This window comes from Coregonus clupeaformis, chromosome 18 (genome assembly GCF_020615455.1).
Source record: "Coregonus clupeaformis isolate EN_2021a chromosome 18, ASM2061545v1, whole genome shotgun sequence".
NCBI lineage: Eukaryota > Metazoa > Chordata > Actinopteri > Salmoniformes > Salmonidae > Coregonus > Coregonus clupeaformis.
In genome coordinates, this window is record NC_059209.1 from 37022564 (window position 1) to 37037526 (window position 14963).

The window sequence follows — 14963 nt, forward strand, 5'->3', positions numbered from 1 at the left end:
CCTCTGGCCTGCTGGCCCCCCTACCTCTGCGGAAGCACAGTTCCCGCTCAGCCCAGTCAAAACTGTTCGCTGCTCTGGCACCCCAATGGTGGAACAAACTCCCTCACGACGCCAGGACAGCGGAGTCACTCACCATCTTCCGGAGACACTTGAAACCCCACCTCTTTAAGGAATACCTGGGATAGGATAAAGTAATCCTCTACCCCCCCTTAACCCACCCCCCCAAACATTTTTTTTTTTTAAGATTTGTAAAGTGGTTGTCCCACTGGCTATCATAAGGTGAATGCACCAATTTGTAAGTCACTCTGGATAAGAGCGTCTGCTAAATGACGAAAATGTTAATGTAAATTCCTTCAATTCTGACCAGTTTCCCAGTCCCGCCGATGAAAAACATCCCCACAGCATGATGCTGCCACCACCATGCATCACTGGGGGGATGGTGTTCTCAGGGTGACGAGAGGTGTTGGGTTTGCACCAGACATAGCGTTTTCCTTGATTGCCAAAAGCTCAAATTTAGTCTCATCTGACCAGAGTACCTTCGTCCATATGTTTGGGGAGTCTCCCACATGCCTTTTGGCGAACACCAAACGTGTTTGCTTATTTTTTTCTTTAAGCAAGGGCTTTTTTCTGGCCACTCTTCCGTAATGCCCAGCTCTGTCGAGTGTACGGCTTAAAGTGGTCCTAAGGACAGATACTTCAATCTCGGCTGTGGAGCTTTTCAGCTCCTTCAGGGTTATCTTTGGTCTCTTTGTTGCCTCTCTGATTAATGCCCTCCTTGCCTGGTCCGTGAGTTTTGGTGGGTGGCCCTCTCTTGGCAGGTTTGTTGTGGTGCCATATTCTTTCCATGTTATAATAATGGATCTAATGGTGCTCCTTGGGGTTTTCAAAGTTTCTGATTTTTTTTTTATAACCCAACCCTGATCTGTACTTCTCCCCAGCTTTGTCCCTGACCTGTTTGGAGAGCTCCTTGGTCTTTATGGTGCCACTTGCTGGGTGGTGCCCCTTGCTTAGTGGTGTTGTAGACTCTGGGGCCTTTCAGAACATGTGTATATATACTGAGATCATGTGACAGATCATGTGACACTTAGATTGCACACAGGTGGACTTTATTTAACTAATTATGTGACTTCTGAAGGTAATTGGTTGCACCAGATCTTATTTATGTGCACCAGATCTTATTTATGGGCTTCGTAGCAAAGGGGGTGAATACATATGCATGCAGCACTTTTCCGTTATTTATTTTTTAGAATGTTTTTAATTTCACTTCACCAATTTGGACTATTTTGTGTATGTCCATTACATGAAATCCAAATAAAAATCAATTTAAATTACAGGTTGTAATGCAACAAAATAGGAAAAACGCCAAGCAGGATGAATACTTTTGCAAGGCACTGTATATTGTGGATAAAGAGTTACTTGTCTAACAGAACACAGAGGGTGTTCTTTAATGGAAGCCTCTCCAACCTAATCCAGGTAGAATCAGGAATTCCCCAGGGCAGCTGTCTAGGCCCCTTACTTTTTTCAATCTTTACTATTGACATGCCACTGACCTTGAGTAAAGCCAGTGTGTCTATGTATGCGGATGACTCAACACTATACACGTCAGCTACTACAGCGAGTGAAATCACTGCAACACTTAACAAAGAGCTGCAGTTAGTTTCAGAATGGGTGGCAGGGAATAAGTTAGTCCTAAATATTTCTAAAACTAAAAGCATTGTATTTGGGAAAAATTATTAACTAAACCCTAAACTCTTGTAATGAATAATGTGGAAATTTAGCAAATTGAGGAGACTGAACTGCTTGGAGTAATCCTGGATTGTAAACTGTCATGGTCAGAACATGTTGATACAACAGTAGCTAAAATGGAGAGAAGTCTGTCCATAATAAAGCGCTACTCTGCCTTTTTAACAACACTATCAACAAGGCAGGTCCTACAGACCCTAGTTTTGTCGCACCTGGACTACTGTTCAGTTGTGTGGTCAGGTGCCACAAAGAGGGACCTTGTAAAATTACAATTGGCTCAGAGCAGGGCAGCACGGCTGGCCCTTAAATGTACACGGAGAGCTAACATTAACAATATGCATGTAAATCTCTCATGGCTCAAAGTGGAGGAGAGATTGACTTCATCACTACTTGTTTTTGTAAGAAGTGTTGACAAGCTGAATGCACCGAGGTGTCTGTTTAAACTACTAGCACACAGTTAGGACACCCATGCATACCCCACAAGACATGCCAACAGAGGTCTCTTTACAATCCCCAAGTCAAGAACAGACTATGGGAGGCGCACAGTACTACATAGAGCCATGACTACATGGAACTCTATTCCACATCAGGTAACTGATGCCAGCAGTAGAATCAGATTTAAAAAACAGATAAAAATACACCTTATGGAACAGCGGGGACTGTGAAGAGACACACACACAGGCACAGACACATGATAAGACGCACTATACACACATACACATGGATTTTGTATTGTAGATATGTGATAGTAGAGTACTGGCCTGAGGGAACACACTTAATGTGTTGTGAAAAGTGTTATGAAATGTAATGTCAAAGTGAGGCATGGGGGAGAATGAGGCATGGGGAGAGAGAGGGGATGCATGGGGGAGAGGGAGGTATGGGGGAGAGGGAGGTATGGGGGAGAGGGAGGCATGGGGGAGAGGAAGGGGATGCATGGGGAGAGGGAGACATGGGGGAGAGGGAGTGGATGCATGTGGGAGAGGGAGGCATGGGGGAGAGGGAGTGGATGCATGTGGGAGAGGGAGGCATGGGGAGAGGGAGAAAGGGAAGAGAGGGAGGTATGGGGAGAGTGAGGCATGGGGGAGAGGGAGGCATGGGGGAGAGGGAGACATGGGGGAGAGGGAGACATGGGGGGAGAGGGAGACATGGGGGAGAGGGATGTATGGGGAGAGGGAGACATGGGGGAGAGGGAGACATGGGGGAGAGGGAGACATGGGGGAGAGGGAGGTATGGGGGAGAGGGAGGTATGGGGGAGAGGGAGGTATGGGGGAGAGGGAGACATGGGGGAGAGGGGGGCATACGATGCAGGCTGTGGTACGATGCAGGCTAGCAGCATCCTACCACAGCCACCTCCATGGCGTTGAGTGATGACAGGAGGGTTAGGGTTAGCGTTAGAGTTACAAGATACAAGATACTTTATTGCCACGCAACCAAGTTTGGTGGTATTTGTTTACGGTACAGTATGGTAACTCTGAGGTGACAAATATATATATATATATATATATATATATATATATATATATATATATACAGTGGGGAAAAAAAGTATTTAGTCAGTCACCAATTGTGCAAGTTCTCCCACTTAAAAAAGATGAGAGAGGCCTGTAATTTTCATCATAGGTACACGTCAACTATGACAGACAAAATGAGGAAAAAAATCCAGAAAATCACATTGTAGAATTTTTAATGAATTTATTTGCAAATTATGGTGGAAAATAAGTATTTGGTCAATAATAAAAGTTACTCAATACTTTGTTATATACCCTTTGTTGGCAATGACACAGGTCAAACGTTTTCTGTAAGTCTTCACACGGTTTTCACACACTGTTGCTGGTATTTTGGCCCATTCCTCCATGCAGATCTCCTCTAGAGCAGTGATGTTTTAGGGCTGTCGCTGGGCAACACGGACTTTCAACTCCCTCCAAAGATTTTCTATGGGGTTGAGATCTGAGACTGGCTAGGCCACTCCAGGACCTTGAAATGCTTCTTACGAGCCACTCCTTCGTTGCCCGGGCGGTGTGTTTGGGATCATTGTCATGCTGAAAGACCCAGCCACGTTTCATCTTCAATGCCCTTGCTGATGGAAGGAGGTTTTCACTCAAAATCTCACGATACATGGCCCCATTCATTCTTTCCTTTACACGGATCAGTTGTCCTGGTCCCTTTGCAGAAAAACAGCCCCAAAGCATGATGTTTCCACCCCCATGCTTCACAGTAGGTATGGTGTTCTTTTGATGCAACTCAGCATTCTTTGTCCTCCAAACACGACGAGTTGAGTTTTTACCAAAAAAGTTATATTTTGGTTTCATCTGACCATATGACATTCTCCCCAATCCTCTTCTGGATCATCCAAATGCACTCTAGCAAACTTCAGACGGGCCTGGACATGTACTGGCTTAAGCAGGGGGACACGTCTTGCACTGCAGGATTTGAGTCCCTGGCGGCGTAGTGTGTTACTGATGGTAGGCTTTGTAACTTTGGTCCCAGCTCTCTGCAGGTCATTCACTAGGTCCCCCCGTGTGGTTCTGGGATTTTTGCTCACCGTTCTTGTGATCATTTTGACCCCCACGGGGTGAGATCTTACGTGGAGCCCCCAGATCAAGGGAGATTATCAGTGGTCTTGTATGTCTTCCATTTCCTAATAATTTCTCCCACAGTTGATTTCTTCAAACCAAGCTGCTTACCTATTGCAGATTCAGTCTTCCCAGCCTGGTGCAGGTCTACAATTTTGTTTCTTGTGTCCTTTGACAGCTCTTTGGTCTTGGCCATAGTGGAGTTTGGAGTGTGACTGTTTGAGGTTGTGGACAGGTGTCTTTTATACTGATAACAAGTTCAAACAGGTGCCATTAATACAGGTAACGAGTGGAGGACAGAGGAGCCTCTTAAAGAAGAAGTTACAGGTCTGTGAGAGACAGAAATCTTGCTTGTTTGTAGGTGACCAAATACTTATTTTCCACCATAATTTGCAAATAAATTCATTAAAAATCCTACAATGTGATTTTCTGGATTTTTTTTTTCTCAGTTTGTCTGTCATAGTTGACGTGGTACCTATGATGAAAATGACAGGCCTCTCTCATCTTTTTAAGTGGGAGAACTTGCACAATTGGTGGCTGACTAAATACTTTTTTCCCCCACTGTATATATATATATATATATATATATATATATATATATATATATATATATACACTGAGTGTACAAAACATTAGGAACAACTTCCTAATATTGAGTTGCAACCCCTTTTGCCCTCAGAACAGCTTCAATTCGTCAGGGCATGGACTCTACAAGGTGTCGAAAGCCTTTCACAGGGATGCTGGTCCATGTTGACTCCATTGCTTCCCACAGTTGTGTCAAGTTGGCTGTTTGTCCTTTGGGTGGATGATGGACCATTCTTGAGCGTGAAAAACCCAGCAACGGTGCAGTACTTGAGAAAAACCAGTGTGCCTGGCACCTACTACCATACCGCGTTCAACAGCACTTAAATATTTTGTCTTGCCCATTCACCTTCTGAATGGCAAACTCAACAGTTTCCCGTGTGTATCAAGAATGGTCCACCACCCAAAGGACATCCAGCCAACTTGACACAACTGTGGGAATCGTTGGAGTCAACATGGGCCAGCATCCCTGTGAAACGCTTTCCACACCTTTTAGTTTCACCATCATTGTAAAAAAAAAACAGTTATTTTTGTTGCTTTGACAAAGTCATTTCTGAAGATTATTCTTTATTTTTTTTGTGACTAGTAATTCATTGACATCTGTCCCTCATTTTAAATGTGGACTGAACTCTCGTTTTAATTTGGTGAATCTATTCATTTTTAAATATTTTTTTTTTCAGAAGAAACATTGAACATCTAGTGGTCAAATCATAGAATAAAAGCAGGTGAGCTGGTTTATCTCTTTTTGGCAATTTCCTGGTGTTTTGTGGTGGAAAACTGAGCGGGTCGAGCATAACACGTCAACCCTGTTACCCATAGATAGACAGGCTAGAAATGTATTTTATTTATTATTATTTTTTAAGCTTGAATTAAATTGTCACTCCCTGTTGCACACAACAATATTCTGTTTCCCCTGTCACAAAGGTGAAAGTTACACTTCTCAAAAAGCACCGAATTGGTGGAAGTACCATAAAAGTACCCTACAGTGGAGTATGAAATGCTCCATGCAGAGAGCTGCACAATATGTAACCTAGCTCTACCAGAACGACATATGATTGATTGGTATCCATGATTTTGATCTATTCAGCTGGAGAGTGATTTGTTGATATGTGTTGGGGACTATGCTATGTCCACCTGACTCTGTGTGTGATTGCTATATAAAGGTGTAATTCATCTATCTACAGCGTTTGCTGCAGTAGAATTGGTTGTAGTTCACATTCTTTCCACTTGATGTCACTGTTGAGCTATATTTCGACGTTTCAGCGTCTAGTTCAGGGTTTCTCATGGTGCGTCATTCTCCTTCCCGCAACAGCAAACGATAGATAGGCCTACATATCCGCACAATGCAAATAATTGTATTTAAATATTTTATGAATTGCAATAAAGAGTAGGCCTAGGCTGTAAATATTAGCCTTTATGGCCTTTGTTTTGCATTTGTTCATGATCCTAGTGTGAATAGTGTGAATAGCGTTCATGTGTTCTACTTAATGTAAAGGGAACTTTATTTCGCTGTAATCAATAGTCACCCCTAAAACACCAGGACTTGTGACTTCACATGGAATAATTGATTTTATTGTAATGCAATGGATTTATTATTTCTACATAATCAGATGTAGCCTGTATAGGCTTATGGAAAAGAGAGGACATAGGCCTAGTGGGTTATCAAGAAAAACACCCACATGTAGTGGAACCCGTGTAGCTCAGTTGGTAGAGCCTGGGGCTTGCAATGTCAGGGTTGTGGGTTCGATTCCCACGGGGGGCCTGTATGAAAATGTATGCACTCACTAACTGTAAGTCGCTCTGGATAAGAGCGTCTGCTAAATGATTAAAATATATTTTAATTTGTTATTTTTCTATTTGATCAAATTTAATTTATTTTATTCATCCGAAACATTTGCAGGGTTGCTGATATTCTCTGGATTTAACAACGGACAGTGAATACATCGATAATGTTCATGGGAATTGTATTTTATTTCATAAAAAGAGTACAGCTTTTACTGCCTGTGGGAATATGCACTTCTTTCTTATGTGGATGAGTTTTTAGAGGGGAAAAAAACCAAGCATGCCAAGCTATTTGCTTTCATTAAGTGTTAGTGGTGTTGGAGACCATTTAATCACCTGTCTTGAAAAAGCTTGAACACCGTCTTTAAGTTGATAGGATATGTTGTAGTATTCGTGTAGGCTATTACACGAAATGGGATAATTCTGTAGGCCTAACGGTATGTGAAAATATGTAGAGTTGCAGCGCACTCATTCCGTAATGATTTTCGGCTGATTTTCTATGAGTAAAACATATATCACAACAGCATATACAAGTACACAGGAAAACTATTTTATTTCTTGGTTAAATACTACTACTACTACTACTACTACTACTACTACTACTATTAATAATAATAATAATAATAATAATATTATTACAAATACTTATTATTATTATTAATAACAATAAGTATTATTATTATTATTATTATTATTATTATTATTATTATTATTGGGCCTATCATGAATCTCCCTTGGTCAGGGAAATTCGACAGTGCAGGCGCGTCCTCTCTCCACCCTCCTCTTGATAACAGAATACTGAATAGAAAAATAAAACACAAACCATTACATACATGCTTGAGTATTTCTTGATAACCCACTAGGCCCATACCCATGAAAACATTATTAGTTATGATTTAATCGACAAAACCCAACCCTTGTTTCATGCTACAATATTTGTTTTTATGAGGTGGCACATCGTGTTAGCGGCCCTATGTCTGTCGTTTGACCCTTTCTTGCAAACAGTGAGCGATTGTATGAGATGGGTTTTTACCATTTTGGGATCGAATTTGGCCATTTTTCCCACAAAATCATAATTGTATACTTATAGGCTATGACAAGCTCCACATTGGGTTTATGTGGTTATGCCTTTGTCACACTGAAGTTTAAACCATTATAATAAAATATAATATTGATTCATATTCTATACATACCTTAAACTCAACTACGTCATTCCCCTGCACATTGACTTCGTACGGTACTCCTTGTATATAGCCTCATTATTGTTATTTTATTGTGTTACTCTTTCCTTTTTTTGTGTCCTAATTTTTCATACTTTTAACTCTGCATTGTTGGGAAAGGGGCTCGTAAGTAAGCATTTCACGGTAAAGTCTACACCTGTTGTGTTCGGCGCATATGACAAATAAACATATATTTGATTTGATCCCAAATGTAATTTCTTTTAAGTTGTTATTTTGTATAAACACAGGTTCCACACACATAGATGAAAATAAAGCTATTTTATTGTCAAAGCATTCAACATGATTAGATAAACTATCAAGTAGCACATTTCACTGATTTCAGCATGAAGGACAAAACCCTGAAACTATTCCCCACTGACACAAAATATTACACTTTGTATTTCAAACAAAACATGTATTTACATTGTAACTGTATAGACTGCATCTTATTTATACCAATAAGCATTATTATACATGCACTCTGAAATATAGTCAGTCTGTCTGACGTCATATCCCAATTTGTGTCAATATTATTAAACCTTTAAAGTGAACATGAAAAAAAGTAATTGAATACTAAACCATGTAATGTAACTATTTTTATTATCATTTTCTATATATGTCTTTATATAATATAAAATTCAACTTACTGTACATTTAAATACACATATTCTTATCTTCCCTTATTTCCCAAATTGTAAGTGCTTCATAAGTTAAATAGATTCATTTCTCAAGTCAAAATTCATTTGCATACACTCAAATAAAGAAACATGACATTAGAAAAAGAAACAAAAAACAGACTGAAGGAAAATAACAACTGTCTGTGTCGAAAGTGGAAACAAGTGCTCTGTTTAAGTGGTGTATGTCCAGTCAGCCAGCCAGTCAGTCAGCCAGTCAGCCAGTCAGCCAGCCAGTCAGTCAGCCAGTCAGCCAGTCAGCCAGCCAGCCAGCCAGCCAGTCAGCCAGTCAGCCAGTCAGCCAGTCAGCCAGTCAGCCAGCCAGTCAGCCAGTCAGCCAGTCAGCCAGTCAGCCAGTCAGCCAGTCAGCCAGCCAGTCAGCCAGTCAGCCAGTCAGCCAGTCAGCCAGTCAGCCAGTCAGCCAGTCAGCCAGCCAGTCAGTCAGTCAGCCAGTCAGCCAGCCAGCCAGTCAGCCAGTCAGCCAGTCCGTCAGCCAGTCAGTCAGTAATTCCATGTCTGTCTGTCTGAGTGAACCAGATGGTAAAAAAGTTCCTCCCCATGGTCAGTGATGTGATACCCTTTTCCCACTATAGTGCCGACCCAAACCGTACTGTATATTATCTTCCCATAGTCCTTTATGGTCTGTCCCAGTAACTTCATGGATGACCAAGCCATACTGTGCTGGCTCGGCTACAGTATGTATTCTTTCCGGCAAAGGGTTCCTTCACCTGATGCAATTCCGTAACCCGGCCAGCTCAGCTCAGCTTGGCTCAGTTTGGCTCGGCCGAGAAGTGTGAAAACGGTTTGTTGTTGATCTAAAAGTCAGTTGTGGGAGGTCATGTGACGCGAGAGGTGGTGCCTCTCCCTGAACGACTCGTTACAGATTGGACACTTGAGTTTCTCCTCACGCCTCCTCTTGACCATCGGCTCCATGGCCAACTCCTTCTTATGGTGCGACCTCATGTGGTACACCAGGTCAGAGGTCATCCTGAAGGAGGCGTTGCACTTGGCGCACCAGTTCTGGGCGGGCAGACACAGAGAGGTGAAGGATGGTGGTAGTAAGGTTAGCGCTGAGGGCATCTGCAGCTGGATGGGGCCCTGGCTCTTGGGCCAGAAGGCTGTGGCAGCAGCCGCCGTGTAGAGGAACGGGCTCTGCTTGGACATGACGCCCGGCACGGGGCAGTTGGTGCTCAGCTCGGCGCCGTGGAGTTTGGCGGCCAGGTGGTCTGCCTGGTAGAGTCTGGAGGAGGAGATGGTGTCGCCCACCGCCGGGTGGCAGTCCAGGAGTTTGGACGTGGTCATGACCAGAGGAGAGATCTGGGAGAAGGAGGAGGTAGAGTGGCGGGAGGGTTGGCTGAAGGCGCTCTTCCTTTCCCCACTGTTCCCCCCACCATGCTGGGCTACGGAGGTGAAGGCGCTCCCTAGAGGAGAGGCCTCCATGCGGGTCTGGGACTGGGCAGGCTGGGTCTCCGACAGAACCTGCCTGATGTTAAGATGCTTCTCCTGGGCAGGGTTGCTGCCGGGGCTGGGCCGACCTCCGTCCTTGTTTTCGGCGTTGGAGCTCTGGAGGTTTTTGCTGCTGCTGCTGTTACCATGCGTCTTTAGGCTCTGTGGAGACTTCTTGACCTCAGTGAAGGCGCTGCGTTTACCCTCACCACCCGACTCAGTGGATCCCGACCCTGGTGGGGAGAACGTGGGCCCTCGTCTGTTCTCCTCCAGGCCGTAAGCTCCCCGGTAGTTCTGTGCCGAGCTAGCCAGCTCCTCCTTAGACTTGAGGGACTGAGACAGACTCAGAGAGGCCCTGCTACCGTCCCTGTCCCTCTCTCTAGCCCTATCCTCTACCTCTGAGAACTTCCTCTTCCCAGAGCTCTCGCTGCGGATCTCAGCCTCGCGGTCGCTGGGCGGGCTAGTCCGGCTGTTCTCTAGGTCCCTGGCTAAGTTATGGAAGTCTGTGGAGGGTTTGGCGCTGTCCCCCTCCGAGCGGCCCAGTTTAGGGCTAGCTCTGGTGGGCGTGGTGGTGGTAGTGTTGGGGTTAGGGCGCTCGGTGCTTGGCTCCTTACTGAGGACCTCTTCGTCCACATCGCCCGCCGCCATGCTCTGTAGTCTCTTGGTGCAGCGGAACCTCAGGTGGGCCAGGAAAGGGAACTCAAACTGGAAGCGCTGGTTGCAGTCAGGACACGAATAGGGAGCCGACCCTGGAAATGGAGGGAAAATATTGTCAGTCATTCAGAAAGAAGCTCTGTAGTAGGATATCTTCCTGAAAAACAGTACTGTAATGTTTTGTTATAGCCACAATAGGACTATGAGCTTTTGATTATTATAAATAATAAATAGGCCTAAAGAAGATTTATTACATGTATTTTCTGAACAAATTAATTTACCCTAAAATTAAATGATACTGTGGGTGTAAATGATAGGACATGTACAATATGACCTAATTAAACAATAACAGTAGGGTTATTACACTCTTGAACATGAGCTTCAAATCAACAGTATTCCTCAAGTTTTGTTTTATGATGGATTATTGCCGCAAAAGGTAAATGCAAACGCCTATATAAAAAAGCCTAGTACCAGGTAACGCTACAATGGCTGCTCACCTTTGGTCTTGACTGGCGCTTTACCGGTGCTGAGAAGCAGCAGCTCAATCAGGTCTTTCCCGTACCAGACCAACAGCTCCTCGTCCTTCACGATCCTCCGGAGAGACCGGTAGAACAACTGTCCGTTCTTCACATAGGCCTCGAGGTTCTGCTCGTCCCGGTCCCGCGCCGACTGCACGAGCCGGAGCCACATCAAGCCCTCAGACGTGCTGTTGGCTGCTGACGTGTCCACCTGCGCGTCAAACGGTGACAGAGAGCGAGGCAAATCCGTTAGTTGGACCCAAACGACAAATCCGTGCGCCAACATTCATTCTAACCCTTACGCATAGGCTGTCCATTTTTTATTTTTTGAATAGGCAATTTTTCACGTGTTTTGGCTGTGCAACTATATGCATTATACCCGCATGCTATCTTGTAAGATAACACCTCAAATAGGTTCTAATACATATAGTATACTGTGTCACACCAATGTCATGAGAAATATAAATGCTAAACCACATTTGTTATCTTATTTGTGAAATGGGATCAACAATGATAAATCAACCATGACAGACAATTTAATTCAGTCTGAAGAAGGAGATGTAATAAAACAGTAAATAAAGAATATTATCAATATTATCATTCTAGAAAATCACAATATTTGTCTTTCCTTACCCTGAATATGTACGGCGCCGTTCGTTTGTCCGTTGATTTGAGTGCTACGAAGGCTATGCTGTCATACAACGACGTGTGGCTCAAAACACAAGGCCCGAAAATGGCATTTTCTGGAATGTCACATGTGGTGTAGACGCTGGTGAATATATCCGTTAGACACTGCTGCACGGCTTTGGCGTCGCCGTCCCAAACCAACTTCTGTGAGCTGGATTCCTCCATCGTTGACTGTTGATTGCGAACAGAACAGACAAAAAGAAAGAGATAGAATGAATAAAGACACAATATACAAATGTCTAGATGATGATGATGAGGTCAAATAAATTGGCACTTCATGAGAGGGTTGGCTAAATGCATGGAGCCAGCTGTCAAGGCCTAGGAAAGGGAATTTTTGTGGGGCCGGTCGTTTTAATTAATTGAAGTCTATTGTAGGATGATAGTGGCCTATCAATTTCAAAGAGCATGGTTGGTTGCCTATTTTCCGCGGTATTCCCAGATGCTGATGAAATAGCTGTAAATTGTGAGAAAATGAATGCATGGTCCTAAACGGAATCGTAACAATGGTGTTAATTATATTAATAATTATGATAAACATAAACAACCAGAACAATAATACAATAATAATACAATAATAATACAATAATAATACAATATCAATTTGATGACAATATATTCATATATTATTACTGTCTCTAAATTATTATTGTTTACAGGCCTAATATTAATTATATTTGGCAGCGATGTCTTACTTCAATTAGGCATATTATTATTACTATTATTACAAAGGCTTTACTATGCTGGAAGTGCAAACTGGACTGTACATTCATCTCAAACCCTAATTTCTAAGTGTGTAACCTAATTATTTAAATTAGCCTCTGGAAGAAGAAAAAATAGCAATAAGAAACGGTAAGGTCCGTATAAAATCGAAAGAGCATATCGAATGGATTTGGAGTGGACTGTCAAAGTCACTGGTTTCATGTCAGATAACCTTTCACTCCATTCTACACGCTCTCCGAACGTATGTCCCCTCATTACCATAATCCACCACGTTCCCTCTCGAGACTGTAATTAAGGCAGCACGCAGAGTGTATTTACGGGTGACCAGTTTTTCTGGCCTCACTGAATTATGCAGCTGTGATCTACCTTTGCTTTGCCACTTGTTCAATTCAATTATGCGTATAGGCCGGTGTAAACACATCGGGTGGACACTTGCATGCAGGCTAAAACAGCCGTGTGTGTCTAGAGGAATATCTGGTAAATAATAATAACGATTTAACTTCGTATTATCAAATTCATTTTATTTGTGCATGTTATTTTATGTCATGTTATAGGCTTATCTTAATTGTATGCACATATGCTAATGTCTTTATACATGTCTTCTTCTAAAGCGTGCTACCTTGGTTTATCGACCCTTCACAATATAAAATACATGCGTGTATATCTCAAGAGATTATGAACTAATACCTACTTAATAATATTTGTAATGTAATGATAATTTGGCACGTAAACATGTAATGACAATGTTCTAAAACATTGAAACGTGTTGATACATTGCACATGCCTAAATGTCACCATATCACGATGTTGCTCCCTGTCTGTCTGCTGTATGATGATGGATCATTTTCTTTTCCATTCGTTTGCTTATAAGCAAAATGCTGAGCCTAAAAGCAAAATGAACAGCTGTCTGCATGCAGATCAAACAAAATGATCCTCTTTCAATGACGCTTTATAGTGAAACATTATTATTCAGGAAACGTTCCGGCCCTCGAACCAAAGTAACTTTTCTCTTCAGCTGCATCGGTGGAGAGAAAATAGTTTGGAGCTATAGCCTACCATCCTGTTCTCCTGTTTAGCCGATTCTATATCAAAGCCACTTTGACAAAATGCAACCCTTCAACTAAAGACCACCGCTTGCAGAAAAGCAATTTTTCGCTCCATCTCCTATATAACCCAGTCTTTTGTGACTTTAAAGGTCGCTCTCTCACAAGGGAAAACCACACAAAAGGTCCAATGAATATGCATCTGAGCTAAATGAGAGAGAATAGCAGGCGGAATGTATGCGCATCCATAAAATGGATGAGACCAACCCATTCAACCTTCTGCCTTCTATTCCAGAGCGTATTTTACTCCTAAATCTGGATGCCTTGTCAGTCTAAAAACTGCCCTAAATCAACGCAAGAGCTGAATTGCCGATTTGTCCCCTTGCCCCAACATCTGCGGAGCTCTGTCCCCAGCACTACACGATACCCCATTCACGGGATGCTGCCTTGGTTTCTGCTTTGTGGCGGTGCCCGCCTGTCTTTCTGTCGCTGCAAAACAAACCCTGCATCACGCTCATACAAATACAGGCTCTGGCTACCTACCTTTTTGTTGACAATAAATAATAATCCACCAAAGTGATGCTGGAATCAATATGACGCCTTGGAGAGCAGGTTTCGATGCGTCCTCCGAGTCAGTACATGTCCCTGTGTGGTCGTTGAAAGTGACAGTGGTGCCGCTGATATCGCCCTTTTGCTGAGAGGCAGAGAGAGAGAGAGAGAGAGAGAGAGAGAGAGAGAGAGAGAGTGAGCAGAGAGGGAGAGAGATGCGTGCAGAAGGGGTGCGATGCACTGGCTGACTGGCACACACACACACACTTTTTGTTTGCAGCACATAATCTGCCCAATGAGGCGTGTCACTCGCCGTCTCCTCCCTTTAACTCTTCACTGGCCGACTGTCATTTGATGAGATGCACAGGCAATAGAGGCTACAGCTACAAACATCGTGCCATAACCTTTTTAATTATTATATCATTGTTTCAGTTTGCGGGAGCACTACATAAAGCCATTCATATAACATGTATAGGAGACAAATTAAGGTTTTTTAAACAAACTGGCTCTCAAAGTAGGTTTGTGTGTTTTTTATTCTAAATTGTTCATGTATAATGGATTGTAGCTACACCTATGCCCTATTATTTATGTTAAGAGGTTTTATTAGGGCTAACTATTATATTTTTTATATATATATATTTTTTATTAGCCTATTTTATTATTATTGTTATTATTATTATTATTATTATTATTATTATTATTATTATTATTATTATTATATGACTAGCTTATTGATGTTCAAGTAAAGTCCGCAATATGAATGTCCCATGAA

At 42.6% G+C, this 14963-nt stretch overlaps 1 protein-coding gene across 1 annotated transcript; it reads right to left on the reverse strand.

Moving 5' to 3' along the window:
- Positions 1-9028: 9028 nt before the first annotated feature.
- Positions 9029-14439, reverse strand: LOC121530767 (PR domain zinc finger protein 8-like). Its single transcript, XM_041835992.2, has 4 exons — positions 14186-14439; positions 11826-12050; positions 11172-11403; positions 9029-10769 (listed from the first exon to the last, which is right to left on the reverse strand). Exons 2-4 carry the CDS (start codon positions 12042-12044, stop codon positions 9397-9399), a joined length of 1824 nt encoding a protein of 607 aa, XP_041691926.2. The 5' UTR covers positions 12045-12050; positions 14186-14439; the 3' UTR covers positions 9029-9396.
- Positions 14440-14963: the final 524 nt, after the last annotated feature.

What these genes read in the sequence shown, in the direction of transcription:
- LOC121530767 (XM_041835992.2), bottom strand. Translation starts at nt 12,044, where the DNA reads ATGGAGGAATCCAGCTCACAGAAGTTGGTTTGGGACGGCGACGCCAAA. An exon ending in CGGCGCCGTACATATTCAGG is followed by an intron (nt 11,404 to 11,825) that starts GTAAGGAAAGAC and finishes TTTGACGCGCAG; the next exon opens with GTGGACACGTCAGCAGCCAA. An exon ending in AGCGCCAGTCAAGACCAAAG is followed by an intron (nt 10,770 to 11,171) that starts GTGAGCAGCCAT and finishes CTCCATTTCCAG; the next exon opens with GGTCGGCTCCCTATTCGTGT.